General features: G+C 31.3%; 1 protein-coding gene across 1 annotated transcript in view; it reads right to left on the bottom strand.

Moving 5' to 3' along the window:
* The window catches only part of LOC115878047 (arf-GAP with coiled-coil, ANK repeat and PH domain-containing protein 2), a 62,467-nt gene that overhangs the window by 25,587 nt on the left and 21,872 nt on the right, over window positions 1-15,008 (bottom strand). Inside the window, exons 5-11 of the mRNA XM_030894402.1 lie at window positions 13,510-13,605; window positions 11,494-11,537; window positions 6,588-6,704; window positions 5,971-6,174; window positions 3,425-3,531; window positions 3,188-3,368; window positions 2,937-3,123 (exon numbers count right to left, since the gene is read on the bottom strand). Coding sequence (XP_030750262.1) covers window positions 2,937-3,123; window positions 3,188-3,368; window positions 3,425-3,531; window positions 5,971-6,174; window positions 6,588-6,704; window positions 11,494-11,537; window positions 13,510-13,605 — 936 coding nt within the window. The remainder of the gene's footprint in view (window positions 1-2,936; window positions 3,124-3,187; window positions 3,369-3,424; window positions 3,532-5,970; window positions 6,175-6,587; window positions 6,705-11,493; window positions 11,538-13,509; window positions 13,606-15,008) is intronic.

The following is a 15,008-nucleotide window of genomic DNA, read 5'->3' as shown; positions in this document are numbered from 1 at the left end:
TAACACCTGGCTAAATATTAACGTCCATGCACGCTATTCGGTTTAGCGATATCTCTCTATTACGCTGTTTATTGTTATTTTACGCGAGTTTATTTTTGCGCACAGGAAATTTGACTCGTTTGCACATCGTCATAAAAAACAATTTTCGTACCACGAATTAGGGACAAGATTTTTACCTGTATACTTATAAGATACCTAATCTGTGCTAATATAGTGCAACGCAAGTAATGCCCCCGTTTAATTTTATTGGTCAATTTAAAATCTAATCCATCACAACGTATCGTTTTAAAATCTAATTGAATACAACGCAGCCACAAACGCCTTACGAGACGCTTGAAAAAAAAATTAGGCTTCTAAATACACACGGTTATAACGCAACCTAGGAAACTCTAATTCGTTGCAGCGCAACCTCTGTTTATTTTCCTTTAAATAAGGTTTGTTAAGGGTTTTCAACCCCAAGAGGTTTTAATTGATGTGGCCAATAATAATAATACAGGTAAGTTGTTTTAAATATTTGTAAAATGATTCGCTAATCTTTTTTTTCTATCGAAAGTATTAATGAAGAACATAAAACAGCGGTGGCTGAATTAAAATCAGAGTTGAGTAGAATCTCCAATTTAGCGGAAACTCAAACATGCAATATTGACCTTATCAAGAAATTTACCAATGCATTGAAAAAATTAACACTGGTAACCAATTAGAATCGTTTTTTGCAATCAACAGACCGACAATGAGACAAGGAGGGATGCAACCAACCAACTGCCCGTGTCAGAAGAAATGCTTCCATTGGATCTAGGCGTGGTGTGCTAAAAGGGTTCAAAGTGGCAGACCAGCAAAGAGTCAAAACATTCCCTAGCGCTAAATATCATGTCCAATATAGTTATTGCTAAAATTCATTAATGCAGTTTTTTTATGTATTGTAATACTTAATCTTGCAATAAAGTTCCTTTGTTTATCTTAATTAATAAAGCTAGCAGGTATCATTTATTAGTGTACGTATATCAGTCGTCCGAAATAAAAAGCGATGCACGTCATCAATGGCACCATGCGTTAACTTATGGAGTTTACTGGTGGTCGTATTGTGACGTGCAAGGATTTTCGATGACCATTGTAACCACCTTATTATTATTGTGTTCATACGCTTTTATACAGGCGGCGCCAAAAAATGTGCTGCAATGAATTAGGTTTTGTCAACAAAATAACAACAATACTCATTACTCGCCGACACTAATAATTGGAGGTTATGTTGTAATATTCTTGTTTTGATTAGATTAATGGCCTTATTTAAAGGAAAATAAACAGAGGTTGCGCTGCAACGAATTAGAGTTTCCTAATTTGGCGTTATAACCGTGTGTATTTAGGAGCCTAATGTCAAAAGGCTCGTAAGACGTTTGTGGCTGCGTTGTATTCAATTAGATTTTAAAACGATACGTTGTGACGGATTAGATTTTAAATTGACCAATAAAATTGAACGGGGGCGTTACTTGCGCTGCACTATATTAGGTTTAGTAAATACGCTACCGGGGCATGTCGGCCTAGAGGAAAACGAACGTACTGACTCGGTCGCCAAAACAGGTGCAGTTAGCGCCCTGCCTTACCCCCGGTGTTTTCAGGTATAGATAGCGCGTTATAATCCGCCATATATATTTTATTTGATGGATAGCAGAAAAAAGTGTGTCTTCACCTATAGATACCAATATCTATTAGATAAAATAACCTTATCCGTCAGATATCCTATTTGGGACCTGAACTGCCAAATATAGCTTTATTTGTTGGATAAATATTTGACAGAAGATTTTGATCTAATTTAATAATAAGTACTTACACATACTTTTTTTCTTGTTTTAATTTCTTATAAATCGCATTCCATCAACAGATCTATTCCACAACTACTATTGAAACTGATTCCCTTTTTCCATAAAGGTAAAATTAATTAACGTATACCATAATAGAACTAGTCAGAGTTGAACACAAAATATATTTTAGTTGAATTTTATTGTTTTTATTTTCATTTTGACGATCTTTTGACAACTGAATAATAACCTCACTTTTTAATCTAACGATTTGAAATTCCCAGTTTTTGTCTCTGTCTGTTGCATAGACTTTTCATATATAACCATCTCAATTTCAGATATCTTATATTGGCAACACTTTCTCTACGGTGTGTCTAACGGTCCGTAGGCGGCCCGTCCTCCAAATTGTTATCTTTTGGACTATTTTGTATGAAAATGAACACAATGTTACCCAGATAAATCGGGCTCATTATAATAATAAAATTATGATTAGGTAGGTAGGTAATAAGTATTGTGTTAAGATGGGTTAATACAGTATTTAAAATAAAACTCTCTATGCATTTGTTTAATATCTATTTATTTCTCCTTATTAACAATTTATTTTTATTTGTTCCGCCTTTAAAATTCGTATTTATGTGATATATTCATATTATGCGATGGTCAGAATTCAACTAAACCCTGACCTGCCCTGATTAAACCGGTAACGCCGCTACATTGAAAGGTGTTACCCGCTCATAAAGGAATTTTTAGGTTAGCCATCGTTTCGCGCGCATTTTGAGAGTCAACCTTCTGGTTGATTTCTATTTTGTGATGAAACTATGAAGCACGTTATGTGTACCTGCTCCGCTGAACAGGTTTGAGGTGTTTGGAACAGGTTTGAGGTGTTTGGCAAAATTACGCTAGACATGAGACCCATAAGACTTATCACCCTCGGATATGACAGCCTATGTTTAAAGGCTGGGTCTTTAATACTTTTTTTAAAGAGATTGTAGAGCTGATCCAGCCACCGCGGCCGCAGTGGAGTGTCCCCACCTGGGACCCACTCTTAGTAAATACAATAATAGTCGCCATGGCGAGGTTACTTATCGCGCTACTTATTTTATTAAACTAATATCACATCTATGTTGGGTTGAATACCCTTACCTTTCCTTTCTTCTCCCTGGAATTTACGCTTCTAGGTCTTCGCCGAATTTTCCTAACACTCCATTTTCGAACTTCCATCAAACCATCTGAGGAATTAGGAGAACTTTGATCAGCACTAAATCGTGGAAATCGTTTAACGTACTTTTTCTCTACATACTTTGTTCTTATCCATTCTTCCCTTATAGTACTGTATAAATCAAAAAAATAAGATATCAGAAGAATCAATATTGTAAGTTTATAAAAAATCTAACCCGGGACAATCTCTAGAAGCTTTAACAACTCCTTCAGGTACGCTGGCTTCATAAATTTGCTTCGAAATATTATTACCTAATTCAGCCATAACTTTTATAATTTCTGGTTCCCAATCGTCTAGGGTCAGTGACCTAACTTTACTATAATGAACTCCTAAACTACGATGAACCCCTGAACATTCTAAAATATTATTTTTATAAAAATTAAAATAAATCTTGAATGTATTTTATACATACCAATACACAAAGTTATTCCTAAATTAATACTAGCCCAACTAGGATTAGGGCAACCGCAATCACAGCAAAAGTTATTTCCAGGAATTTTTAATAATTGCTCCCACATTCTAAAACATTTGAGTAAACTACATACTGAGTTGTCTCAGTCATATTTTAGTGTAAAGATAAATTGTTTCTTTCTATCAATTTTTGGGCGTACCAGTGACGGCTTGACGGCTCGTGACCCGTGTGACTGGGGAGGTGACAAAATTTTAGTTGCGTCTATTAATCTATAATTTACATAATACCCTAGTCCAGTTTGTAAATATATGTTATCTCTGGGTTAAAAACATAGCTCAAAAATATTTAGGACAAAACTAAAGCAAAAATAACAGCATTCAACGTAATGGCATAATGTACAAGTATAGTTTTTATTAATCTATTTTATCTATTATTTCTTTTATCTATTACTATGGAGTAGAGTCACTATGGAGTACATCATAGAATTTTATTTTATTTTTATTTATTTACGCACACTTAAAAATTGGTAGTATTGAGAGAAAGAATAATTATGTTTTATATATTAAATTTAGTCGGTCTCTTAATACCTCGGATGCAAAATTACAAGCTCAGGATTTCTGGAAGAAGAAGTAAGGAAACAAGCCAATAAAGCTGCCGCAATATCAGGACATCTTAAATATCCCATATGGAAAAACAAACATTTGAGTACAGAATGTAAGTCAAGAATATACAAAACCTGCATACGACCAGTGATGACATATGGTGCGAAACCAGAGCTGAAACATCAATAACAAAGAGAATCCTACGAACTACTGAAATGAAGACCTTAAGAATGATAACTGGATACACATTGAGGGACAGACAGAGAAATGTAGACATAAGAGAAAAGTGCCCAACAAACGACGTTGTCAGATGGATAAGGCAGAGAAGAAGAGAATGGAACCAGCATGTCAATAGAATGGGCCCCGACAGAATGGTCATAATAATTCGCAACAACGTACCCCATGGCAGAAGACCTACTGGACGACCACCTAAACGTTGGCAAGACAGTTGGCAGTCAACCTCGCAAGAGTTGCTTCGACGAGGAGGAAACCGGAACTAAACAGGCGATACGCCTTCTAAAAGAAGAAGAAGAAGGTCTCTTAATAAAGAAAAGTTATTTATTATTATATCAGTAAAATTATCAGATTGTTGAAGAGCTATGAAAAGATCTTTTTAGATTGAAAGTAAGGCACGTGGCGATAAACGTTTATTTTTCATGGAATCTCTACTATAAATTTTAATGCATTTCAAACATGAAAAATGTCTCTCAACCCAAGTACTTGTAAATGGTGTAGTAACAAACAAAACAAACAATTTGAAAGCCTCTGGAAATATATTTCCAGAATTATTCTCCTTAAATTATTTTATGCTAGAAATTATCATATCTATTATTAATACCTGCAATTTATTCATTAATTTATGTTGGTCAATAACATTTTTTGTTTGTTAAATCACTATTAAATGCGTTGGAAGTTGGAAATGTATCAATATAACAAGTTTGTTAAAACAGATATTAAATGCATTGGAAACTTTTTATAGGATTCCTTAAATTTCGGATCCGCAAGAGATAAATAAAAATATTTGAGACATACGAGTACCTATCTGCAAACCCTATTTCTAAATGTATAACAATGTTATCTAATATTTCATAAAATAAAATTCGCAAAGATATTTGACTTAGCCGCTTTTATTAACATATCGAATTGAAATAGCAGAGAGCCTTATCTGTAATATCTGTTGTATCGTCTTCTTGCACCGGATATAATAACGCGCTTTTTTATTTCGGATTCTTTTATTTCTGTGGCGTGTTCTGAAATACAACCGGTTATATCATTTGTAATAATTTCGAACAAGCCCGAAAAATGTTCCCAATTTGCTTTAAACGCTTCTCAATTTCCATATAAAAGTTTTAAATGCTACGTATAATGTGTGTGTGAATCATATGAAATATCCCCTTAATGAAATGTGATATATCTCCTTATGAAATATCCGGAATATCCCCTTAACATCTAAGCTTACCGAGCCTCCACGACTTCATGCGAAGGCGACCGGAGATTTCGCCTAAGCCTCGCCTTAATATGATACAACTCTGACTTACGTCGCGTCGCTACCGCACGATGAGTTAGATAGAAACAGAAGACTGCCGTATGTAGTGCATCGCCTCTGATAGTAGGCGATGTAGAAATTGCCGAACAAAGGCACTCCAACGGTCAAAATTATTTTGTTTTCTAATGCAGCGGCACAGTCATCGGTCAGCGTACGCCAGCGGTAGTGAATATGTTAATATACAAGACCACAAATATTAAAATAATATTGATTATTCAAACACACTTCCGTGTATTAACAGTATTTTTATCTATTGGCAACATTAATAGTTAATAATGTAATGTAATAAATCGCTTAAATTCTGCCAAAATCTTAGGGTAGGCGCCGCCTACCTTGCCTACTCTGACGAGCAGCCACTGGGGCGTACTACTTGAGAGCTACTAATTTAGGAAACTTACCGAATTTTCTTAATTTTATTATTGTTATTATTTGCTGAAGTGTCATTATCAGATCCATAAAAACTACTGTTACGATTCTCGCGTTTTTTGTGGCTTTCTATTTCGCTACTTCGAATTCGTTGTATAGCGGCCCCGATTCCTTTCTGAAGAGCTTCAATCCATGCGTCGTACATTTCTTTAGAGTCCGCTTGCAAAATATGGCTTCTAAAAATTAATATGTAAAAAATAACCCATCAGACTACAGTTAAATTTATGAGAAAAGAACTAATTATTATTGTTGATATATCAATGGTCCAAATCTAGCTGCAGCAATGAAACAGTTGGACGGTTTTAAATTATCGATGTAACATTTGGAAATGCCATATAGAATAATAATTGTATCAACACACTGAGTCTTTTTTCTCATATTATATTTTTCAGTTACGATATCTTCATTATCTTACAAGTTAAAATTCAGACCACAGATTTAGGATGACCAAGTGTGTAAAAGTTTATATTAATATTTTTGTAAAACTGTACTTTTAAATAAATTAAGAACACAAAATATTTTATAAATGATAAATGATTCAACACATATATTTATACTGCATTTATAAAGGGAATCTATTTATACTTACTTAGAAGGAGAAACAATTTCAAAACAAAATCTTCTTTCTCCATCAATAACAGGTTTAACAGTACAAATTCTTAGATCGTCTTCCATAACTGTTTCTTGTTCCTCCCCTGACCTTTTCCTAATTAAATAATAAAAAACTGAACTTAAAGGTAATAAATAAGACTTACAGTCTACATACTATTGCAAAAAGTTCAATGCTAGTATTTAATTAAGGTGAACCACAGAAAAATAATGTAATATCTCTTTTATTATTCCAGGTTTTTTAAGAATATATATGTATCACACTTTTCCTAGATTGATAAAAATTAGTAATTTTTATCAAAATTAAAGCGTTTTAATAGTTTCAATCACTAGAGTACTACCACTAATTTTAACATTCTAAATGCTTATATTGAAGTTAGAAGAACAAATTTCTATGCTAATTGAAAACACTAATTTTGAGCTTCTGAATGAAGCATAACTTCAAGAGCCCTCTGTTGTTAATTGAGATTTGCAGTGTCAGATAATATATGGAAGAAATATTTGAGAATTTGAAGTAAATAATGTTCTAAGTGCCAAAATTATTATTTGTGATAAACGGATGTAAACGTTTTGAAATTCTTGATAGGAAATCCGGCAATACCGTATGGAATGAATATATTCGCTCACTTTTTTTCTCTTTTTAACATGTTTCGTTTTTTTAGGGTTCCGTACCTAAAGGGTAAAAACGGGAACCCTATTACTAAGACTTCGCTGTCCGTCCGTCCGTCTGTCACAAAGGTCTATCTTATGAACCGTTATAGCTAGACAGTTGAAATTTTTACAGATAATGTATCTATGTTGCCGCTATAAGAACAAATACTAAAAACTGAATTAAATAAATGTTTATAAATAAAAAAGTACTTTCACTAAACATTATCATTATTATTAAGAATTTTACAGAGAATCTTTCAAGTCCTCAGTGGCCGCGTGGTTTAAAGCGTTACGCTGCTATGACGTGTGAGCCGTAGTAAGGCAGGTTCGAATCCTAGTCAAGGCGACTTTTTTTAATATATAATATCTTGTATAGATAATAAATGGTACGGAACCCTTCGTGCGCGAGTCCGACTCGCACTTGACCAATTTTTTTTTGCTTAACTAAAGGTGTTGTCGTGTTAAGTTGCATAAATGTAATTGAATTGGTTTCTCTCTAAAAATACCTACAGAAATAGCTAAACATATACAGTAGTAGACCGTATGGCGCATCGGAATACGGGACATAAAAAATCCCCTGTAAATTTTGAAAAGGTAAAATATTATCGCTCAAGAAGTCGTTCGGCAAAAGATCCTGGGATCTTTTCCTACTGTAACCCCAACAGACGGGAGTCAATGTTTCTTCTATTATTATTACTATCTATCGGCTCTGGTGCATAATAGGTCCCCAAGCATTTAATACTTTTTTGGGATTTTTTTCAAGATTATCTTAAATTGAACATTTTTAAGCATAAAAATTGTTGGATGAATGTGTTTTATCTTTCAAAAGCGGCAAAAAAAACGTATTTTAGGTACAGGCGACGGACAGTAAATATGTAAAATTTTCTACACGGATTCAGTAAAAACATCACATATTAGCATATTACATACGTGGAATGATCTAATTTAAGCACAAAAATGTAACGAATCTTCTTTGTAAGCATAAAAATTAAGAAAATATATTTATTTACATCATCTTAAGCCAGCAATTTTATGACTTTTTCGATTGACAGTTAATCGATCATCGGTATGTCATCTATGGCCTTCGCATAGTATTTGCGACGTTGTCAATAAAATTATTTTATATGATTTTCTTCTAAAATAAAGTTGACGTTGTGGAGGGACTTAAAACGGTAAGTTATCACTTTAGTGCAACAAAAATTGAACGCTGTCTAGTAGCTTATTGGTTAGTGTGGATTATTTTAAAGCAATTTCTGAAATAAAATTTGCGGGTTTTTCAGGTTCTACGAAAATATAAGTTTTTTAAATATATACTATTTTTCGACGCGTAATCAATGAAGTTTTGTCATTAGGCACAATTAGGTTAGCCTGATTATTTGGAGGGTGGTAATGCATTGGTTAGCCTGGTTATTTGGAGGGTGTTAATGCATTGGTTAGCCTGGTCATTTGGGGGAGGTGTTAATGCATTGGTTAGGTTAGGTCAGATTGTGGGTTAGGTTAGATCAATAGAGTAATCAAAACACGCGTAAGCGTGTTTTGATTGTTCTTGTTTCACTTTGTTTTTTTCCTTTTTCTCTTTTTTAATACGAATTTGATTTAGGTTCTTGTGACGAATATGTATGCAGTCTCCCTTTATGGGAAGTTGCGAAAATCTTAATTATTTTATACAAAATTACTCTATTTGGTACCTACAAATTTTTGGAAACAAAATGTGACATCGAATTTGAGAATGACACAATCACATTTTTGCTGGTATTTTAATTGTAGCTTTCTCTGGGCCGCACTGTGGTTAATTTTGTCAAATTAGCCGGAAAAAAATATTAGTGAAAATTACTTAACTTTGATTACTAGCTATATCCGATTTTATATGTTAGGTATCATAAAATTACATTAAAAATATAATTAATAAGAACAAGTCGTATACAGGGTGTATAATAATTAAAAACTTGGAAAAGTTTCGTTATTTTTTATTTTAAATAGATTTTGGTCGCGATCATTTGCATATGTTAGAGATTTACAAATTATCATATTATAGGAATAATACTATGGATCTTACAGATTTTGCTAACAGTTGCTTTTAAAAAGTCAACAACCTCCAAGCCAAGGATATATAGAATAAGGATATTCGACTGGCCCAAAAAAAACGTGCCGTATTTTGTCGAGGAAGTCGATTTCGTCACGACCAATGGGCGTCGAGTATTTGAAATTGAAAACATATAAATTGACGGTAACCTATGTTTTTTGACTCATTTCACTGACAAATGTGATGAGATTGTTATTGTAATTTATAGATCCAAACGTTTTTTGAAAAAATAATGTATTTTAAAGTTATTTCCTAGAGTTTGGTTTGGCCTTCTATATTCTGGTATTTGTCTACTAATAAATAATATCTTATTTTGTATTTCGATGTATGGAAATCCGCAAGTTTTGTATCTGAAGCCGCAAAGAAATTTCGCTCTATAGTGAGAAAAATGTTATATCTTTTAGACGCGTAGAATAAATTAAAAAAATCTTATTTCAGATGTTCTAAATGTGAGTGCTTAATGTCAAAAATTAAAATATATACTTGAAATATTGGTTGAAATATTTCAAAGTTATACCCTTTGCCTTTGGAAGTAAACAAATATTGAAGAAAGTGTTGTGCCTTCACAGAATTTAAATTGGCATTAGGAATAGATTTCCTTGATTTAGTAATGATATTGCTCATAGAAATTGATAATATACTATTTTATATTCACTCGTTCAAGTGCTGATCTATTTTTAAATTGAATATTTATGTAAGTATTATGTATAACACAATATAAATAATTTAAGGACATAAGAAATTAAAATTTCCAATATATGATTATTTTTCCAGTTTTGTTGACCTTCAAATATATTGAAATTAATATGGAAACAAAAGTTCATAAATATTATTCTTAATTTGTACAAGAATTGAGATTTGGGGATAAGTTTGAAAAGCCATGTCAGAAGAGTATGATTAAAGACAAAGTATGAAGGTAACATATATTTGCATAAAGTTTTTAATAACACTGACAATTTTATTTGTTTATGTTTATTAATTAAAATTTAGTTGCAATTTATTTCATATTCTAATATTTTTGAGAAAATTTTACTTATATACCTGAATATTATGCTGCTTTTTATTTTAAAGTGTGCTGACTGTGCTGTTATTTTTATACTAGTAATATTGTATACTGTAGGTATCGTATTCATATATAGTTATATATATATATATATATATGTATATATATATATATATATATATATATATATATATATATATATATATATATATATATATATATATATATATATATATATATATATATATATATATATATATATATATATATATATATATATATCAGTAGTATAGATACTTACTTTCTTTCTATGCGTACTTATATCCTTTATAGTCTTTCTAAGTGCATATAATACTACTTTTTTAAGAGAAGGCAGTTTTTAATAATCTATTGTTAATTCCCCTAATTCTGTGTCCCCTGGTTCTGCTATACAACAATTATATATTTTTTTATCATTACTGATTTTAAAAGTTTCTTTTCAAAGAATTTTTTTTTCAGAGTAATTGGGCTGTTCCTGAACAATATTGAATATAAATATTCAAAAATATGATTGATAACTGCATATCCTACTAAGTAGATGAATACCAAAATCCCATTAGAGAAATAAGTTAAAATTATGTTTTACTTGTATAATTTTCTTGCTATTTGTCCACCATTATTTGTGACTTAGAAATTAAATAGTCAAAAAGCATTTAGTACCAGTTTTTATTTCCCAAAAAAATTAATTGTTAAATAATTACATATTGCTTAAGATACAGTATATTATATTGTGTTTATAGTTGATAATTCTAGTTCTTAGTTGTTTATAGTTGATAATTAACAATATTTCTGATGTTAGATATTATATTAGATAAAAAAATTTAATTACCAATAGCTACCTACCTATGTAGCTGCAGATTATATATTGTGTAGTAGGTACTGTATAATTCTTTAGTTCAAGAAACAAATATCAGCACAAGTATATAACCAAAAAAAAAATGTTGATGCAATTTCTTTGTATAACATACGTACCCCTATGGTATTCAACTTTTCATTGTTCTTTTAATTAGATACACAATAAGCACATTAATTCGTTTATTAAACAACCAAAACTAACTACTTAAATTCACAATAAATGTATAAGCTTTGATCAATTCCTATTATTAATACCTGACGACTTCATATTTTATAACTACCATAAATATAAATCTGTTCTAAAAAAATACAAAAAAAGACATCGTTATTGCAATAATATAGAAATATATTCCATGTATCATTAACTACCTATAAATACAATACCCACATCTTCTTTTACGCGAATAGTGCGTTAGGAGGCAGAAATATTGCCTGCATTGTACATCGTACAAATTGGCTAGAATTTATTAATATCCATTGCAAACATTTCTCTTTCAAAGGGTCTAAATGTGTTGTCTTTTACTGTGTCCCTGTAATATGTTATCAATTAACAACAGTTATCAAATATGACCTGGACAATAATAATTGTTTTACCTTTTTTTCAAACTAAACTCTTTAAACAAACTATATAAATAAAATTTATCTCATAACCTAACTTGCTGCTAGAATTTCTTTCTTGTTATTCTATGTTCCTGTATTGTTATTCTTCACATTATCAATTTCTATGAGCAATATCATTACTAAATCAAGGAAATCTATTCCTAATGCCAATTTAAATTCTGTGAAGGCACAACACTTTCTTCAATATTTGTTTACTTCCAAAAAATGTCAAAGCATATAACTTGAAATAATATTTCAAGTATATATTTAAATTTTTGACATGCACTCACATTTAGAACATCTGAAATAAGAAATGTTGTAATTCTACACGTCTAAAAAGATATAATAACATTTTTCTCACTATAGAGCGAAATTTCTTTGCTATAAAACTGAATGAAAATGATATAAAACTTGCGGATTTCCATACATCGAAATACAAAATAAGATATTATTTATTAGTAGACAAATACCAGAATATAGAAGGCCAAACCAAACTCTATGAAATAACTTTAAAATACATTATTTTTTCAAAAAACGTTTGGATCTATAAATTAAAATAATAACCTCATCACATCTGTCAGTGAAATGAGTGAAAAAACATAGGTTACCGTCAATTTATATGTTTTCAATTTCAAATACCCGACGCTCATTGGTCGTGACGAAATCGTCTTCCTCGACAAAATACGGCATATTTTCCAACATAGCCCGCTATAGGGAGTTGAATATCCTTCTTCTATATATCCTTACTCCAAGCATTTAATATGGGCAATACGTCCTAAAAATTGCCTGGACTTAATAGACGGACTAGGACGGTAAATTTGTAGGTTTGGTAAAGTTGTCTAATGGTTTAACTATCAACTTAACTTTATTTAAAACTGAAACCTCATAAGACTTTTTTCTGCTAGTTTATTAAAAAAATGTATATTCTAATAATTTAAAAAAAAATCTAACCATATCAAAATTATTTACTCATATTTAATACTCAACAGAAGAACATTAATGTCAAAAAAACTTACTAACAACAATTGCTCTTTCCATTTTAGATAGTATTAATGACATATAACTTTTTGCACGGAATACGCAAATTAAAAACTTTATTTATGTGCAAATAACAAGATTATTTAGTTTAATTTGTCAACTATATACTACACTTTCAATCGAAATAACAGTAAGTTCGCAACGACCTTTGACATATTTGTTCATGAAATGTTTTTAGCAACTATTTCAAAGCCTACTTATGGAGTTTTTGACGCCGCTTAGCCTTATCAGATTTTTTAATATTTTCCTGTTAATTTTTAAAAATTGACCACAGTGGGCCGTATTATAAATTTTACTAATTTGAAGGTAGATTTTTACCAATAACTTTAAATTACTATTCCAAATGAAACGAAATTCCAGACAAAAGTACAAACTTAACGCGTATTCAAAAAAGTCTAATACAACTTATGCATAAAATTATCTGGGGATATAATATTTCACCTTTTCAAAATTTACATGGGATTTACGGTCCCGTGTTCCGATACACCACACGGTATACTTAGCTAGTCTGGTTAGGTTAAGTTACAAATTAACAAAAAATTTAAACATTTTCAGTAAACCTATAACTAAACAATTTTGTGAGTTGTTCTAAAAAATATCTATAACTACTAATATAAGAAAAATGATACTTACATCATCAGCTAATGATTTAAAAAAAGGTTGAAGATCGTCACATAAATCCGACCCCTGATGATAATAAGTAGTACAGGCATGCATATATGATAGAAGCTGAAATAATAAACAAAAAATCATTAGCTTAATAAGTAATATAGTCTTTAAGTCGTTAAGTTTCATAACTATGTTATGTTGTTATATTTGTAGTGGAGTAGAAAATATATCATTGCAGAATGATTTAATGTGTTTGGAAATGTACAGTTATAAGTCAATGATTATCAAAGAAGGTAGTAGGTTAGAAGTAGGGAATTCAATCCCGGGATCCCGGGAAAATAATAACAGATCCCGGGATTTTATATAATATAGTAAAACGCTATTTTTAAGGTTGTATATGCAAAAACTTTCTTTTAGTTGAATTCCTTATAGCGCCGCCGCCGGGCGCCGCCGACAAGCGATACGTCGGTGATTCTTGGAATAATAAAAAACTTTTGAAACAAGAAGTAGCAAACCTCTTAAAACGACTATATATAACAAGTAAAATCATATTAGATTCTTCAGATAGTTCGGAATCGGATGAAGATTTGCCAATTGCTACTATTTAGAACAGGTACCAGGCCTTAAATGATGACCTGTCATTTTCGGAGAGGCTAGATGAAGCGTTAACCAAAAAAATGTCAAATCGAATGACAGTGCCACCAGTAACAAAAACTGATAACTTGGAAGCCCAAATAAAAAATGAAATGGATACGTTCCAGAAGAGTGGACAACGTGGAACAAACTTACAACTAGCTTTTGATTTTTTAAGTACAATACCGCCTACAAGTGTAGAATCGGAAAGGTGTTTTTCGTCAGCAGGCTTGATAGTTACAAAATTTCGTTCTACTATGGGACATGACACAATAGACAATATTATATTTTTGCGCTATTTTTTTAAAAATATGGAATAATATTATCAGTCCAGTTTCTTTTTTGTTTTGTTTGAGATTTTTAATTTTTGTTTAATGTTATTTAAGAAGAATATTTACTTATTTTTGTGTTCCGAAGACTTTGTTTTTGTTTTAACTAATTAACGTTAATTTTAATAAAATGTTATTTCAAAGTAACATTGGTAACATTATTACTGAAATCCCGGGATTGAATCCCCATCATTTCTTGAAATACTTCTCTAACTTTTTTCGATTCTGCATTATCGCATGCAGAATTAAACATCTCGGTTTTTACAGCTCCTGGGCAATAACTTAAGACAGTAAGACTCGGTTGTTCAATAGCTAAAATTTTGAAAAACTGTTGACGTGCTGCTTTGGACGATCCATACAAGGAAAAGTTTTCATATGGCACTATTCCACATCCAGAACTAATATTGATCACAATAGTTTTCTGAGTAACAGGACTTATTTTATGTAGGAAGGCGTTATTTAACAAAACAGTTGAGAACAGATTAAATTCATAGAAGTCTCGCCAGATTTGTAGGTCACTGAGTCCAGCTATTTCTTTGAGTGGTCCATTACTAGCAGCGT

Source organism: Sitophilus oryzae, unplaced genomic scaffold, assembly GCF_002938485.1.
Source record: "Sitophilus oryzae breed Bouriz unplaced genomic scaffold, Soryzae_2.0 scaffold_1500_pilon_pilon, whole genome shotgun sequence".
Lineage (NCBI taxonomy): Eukaryota > Metazoa > Arthropoda > Insecta > Coleoptera > Curculionidae > Sitophilus > Sitophilus oryzae.
This window is presented reverse-complemented; position numbering and strand designations above follow the sequence as displayed.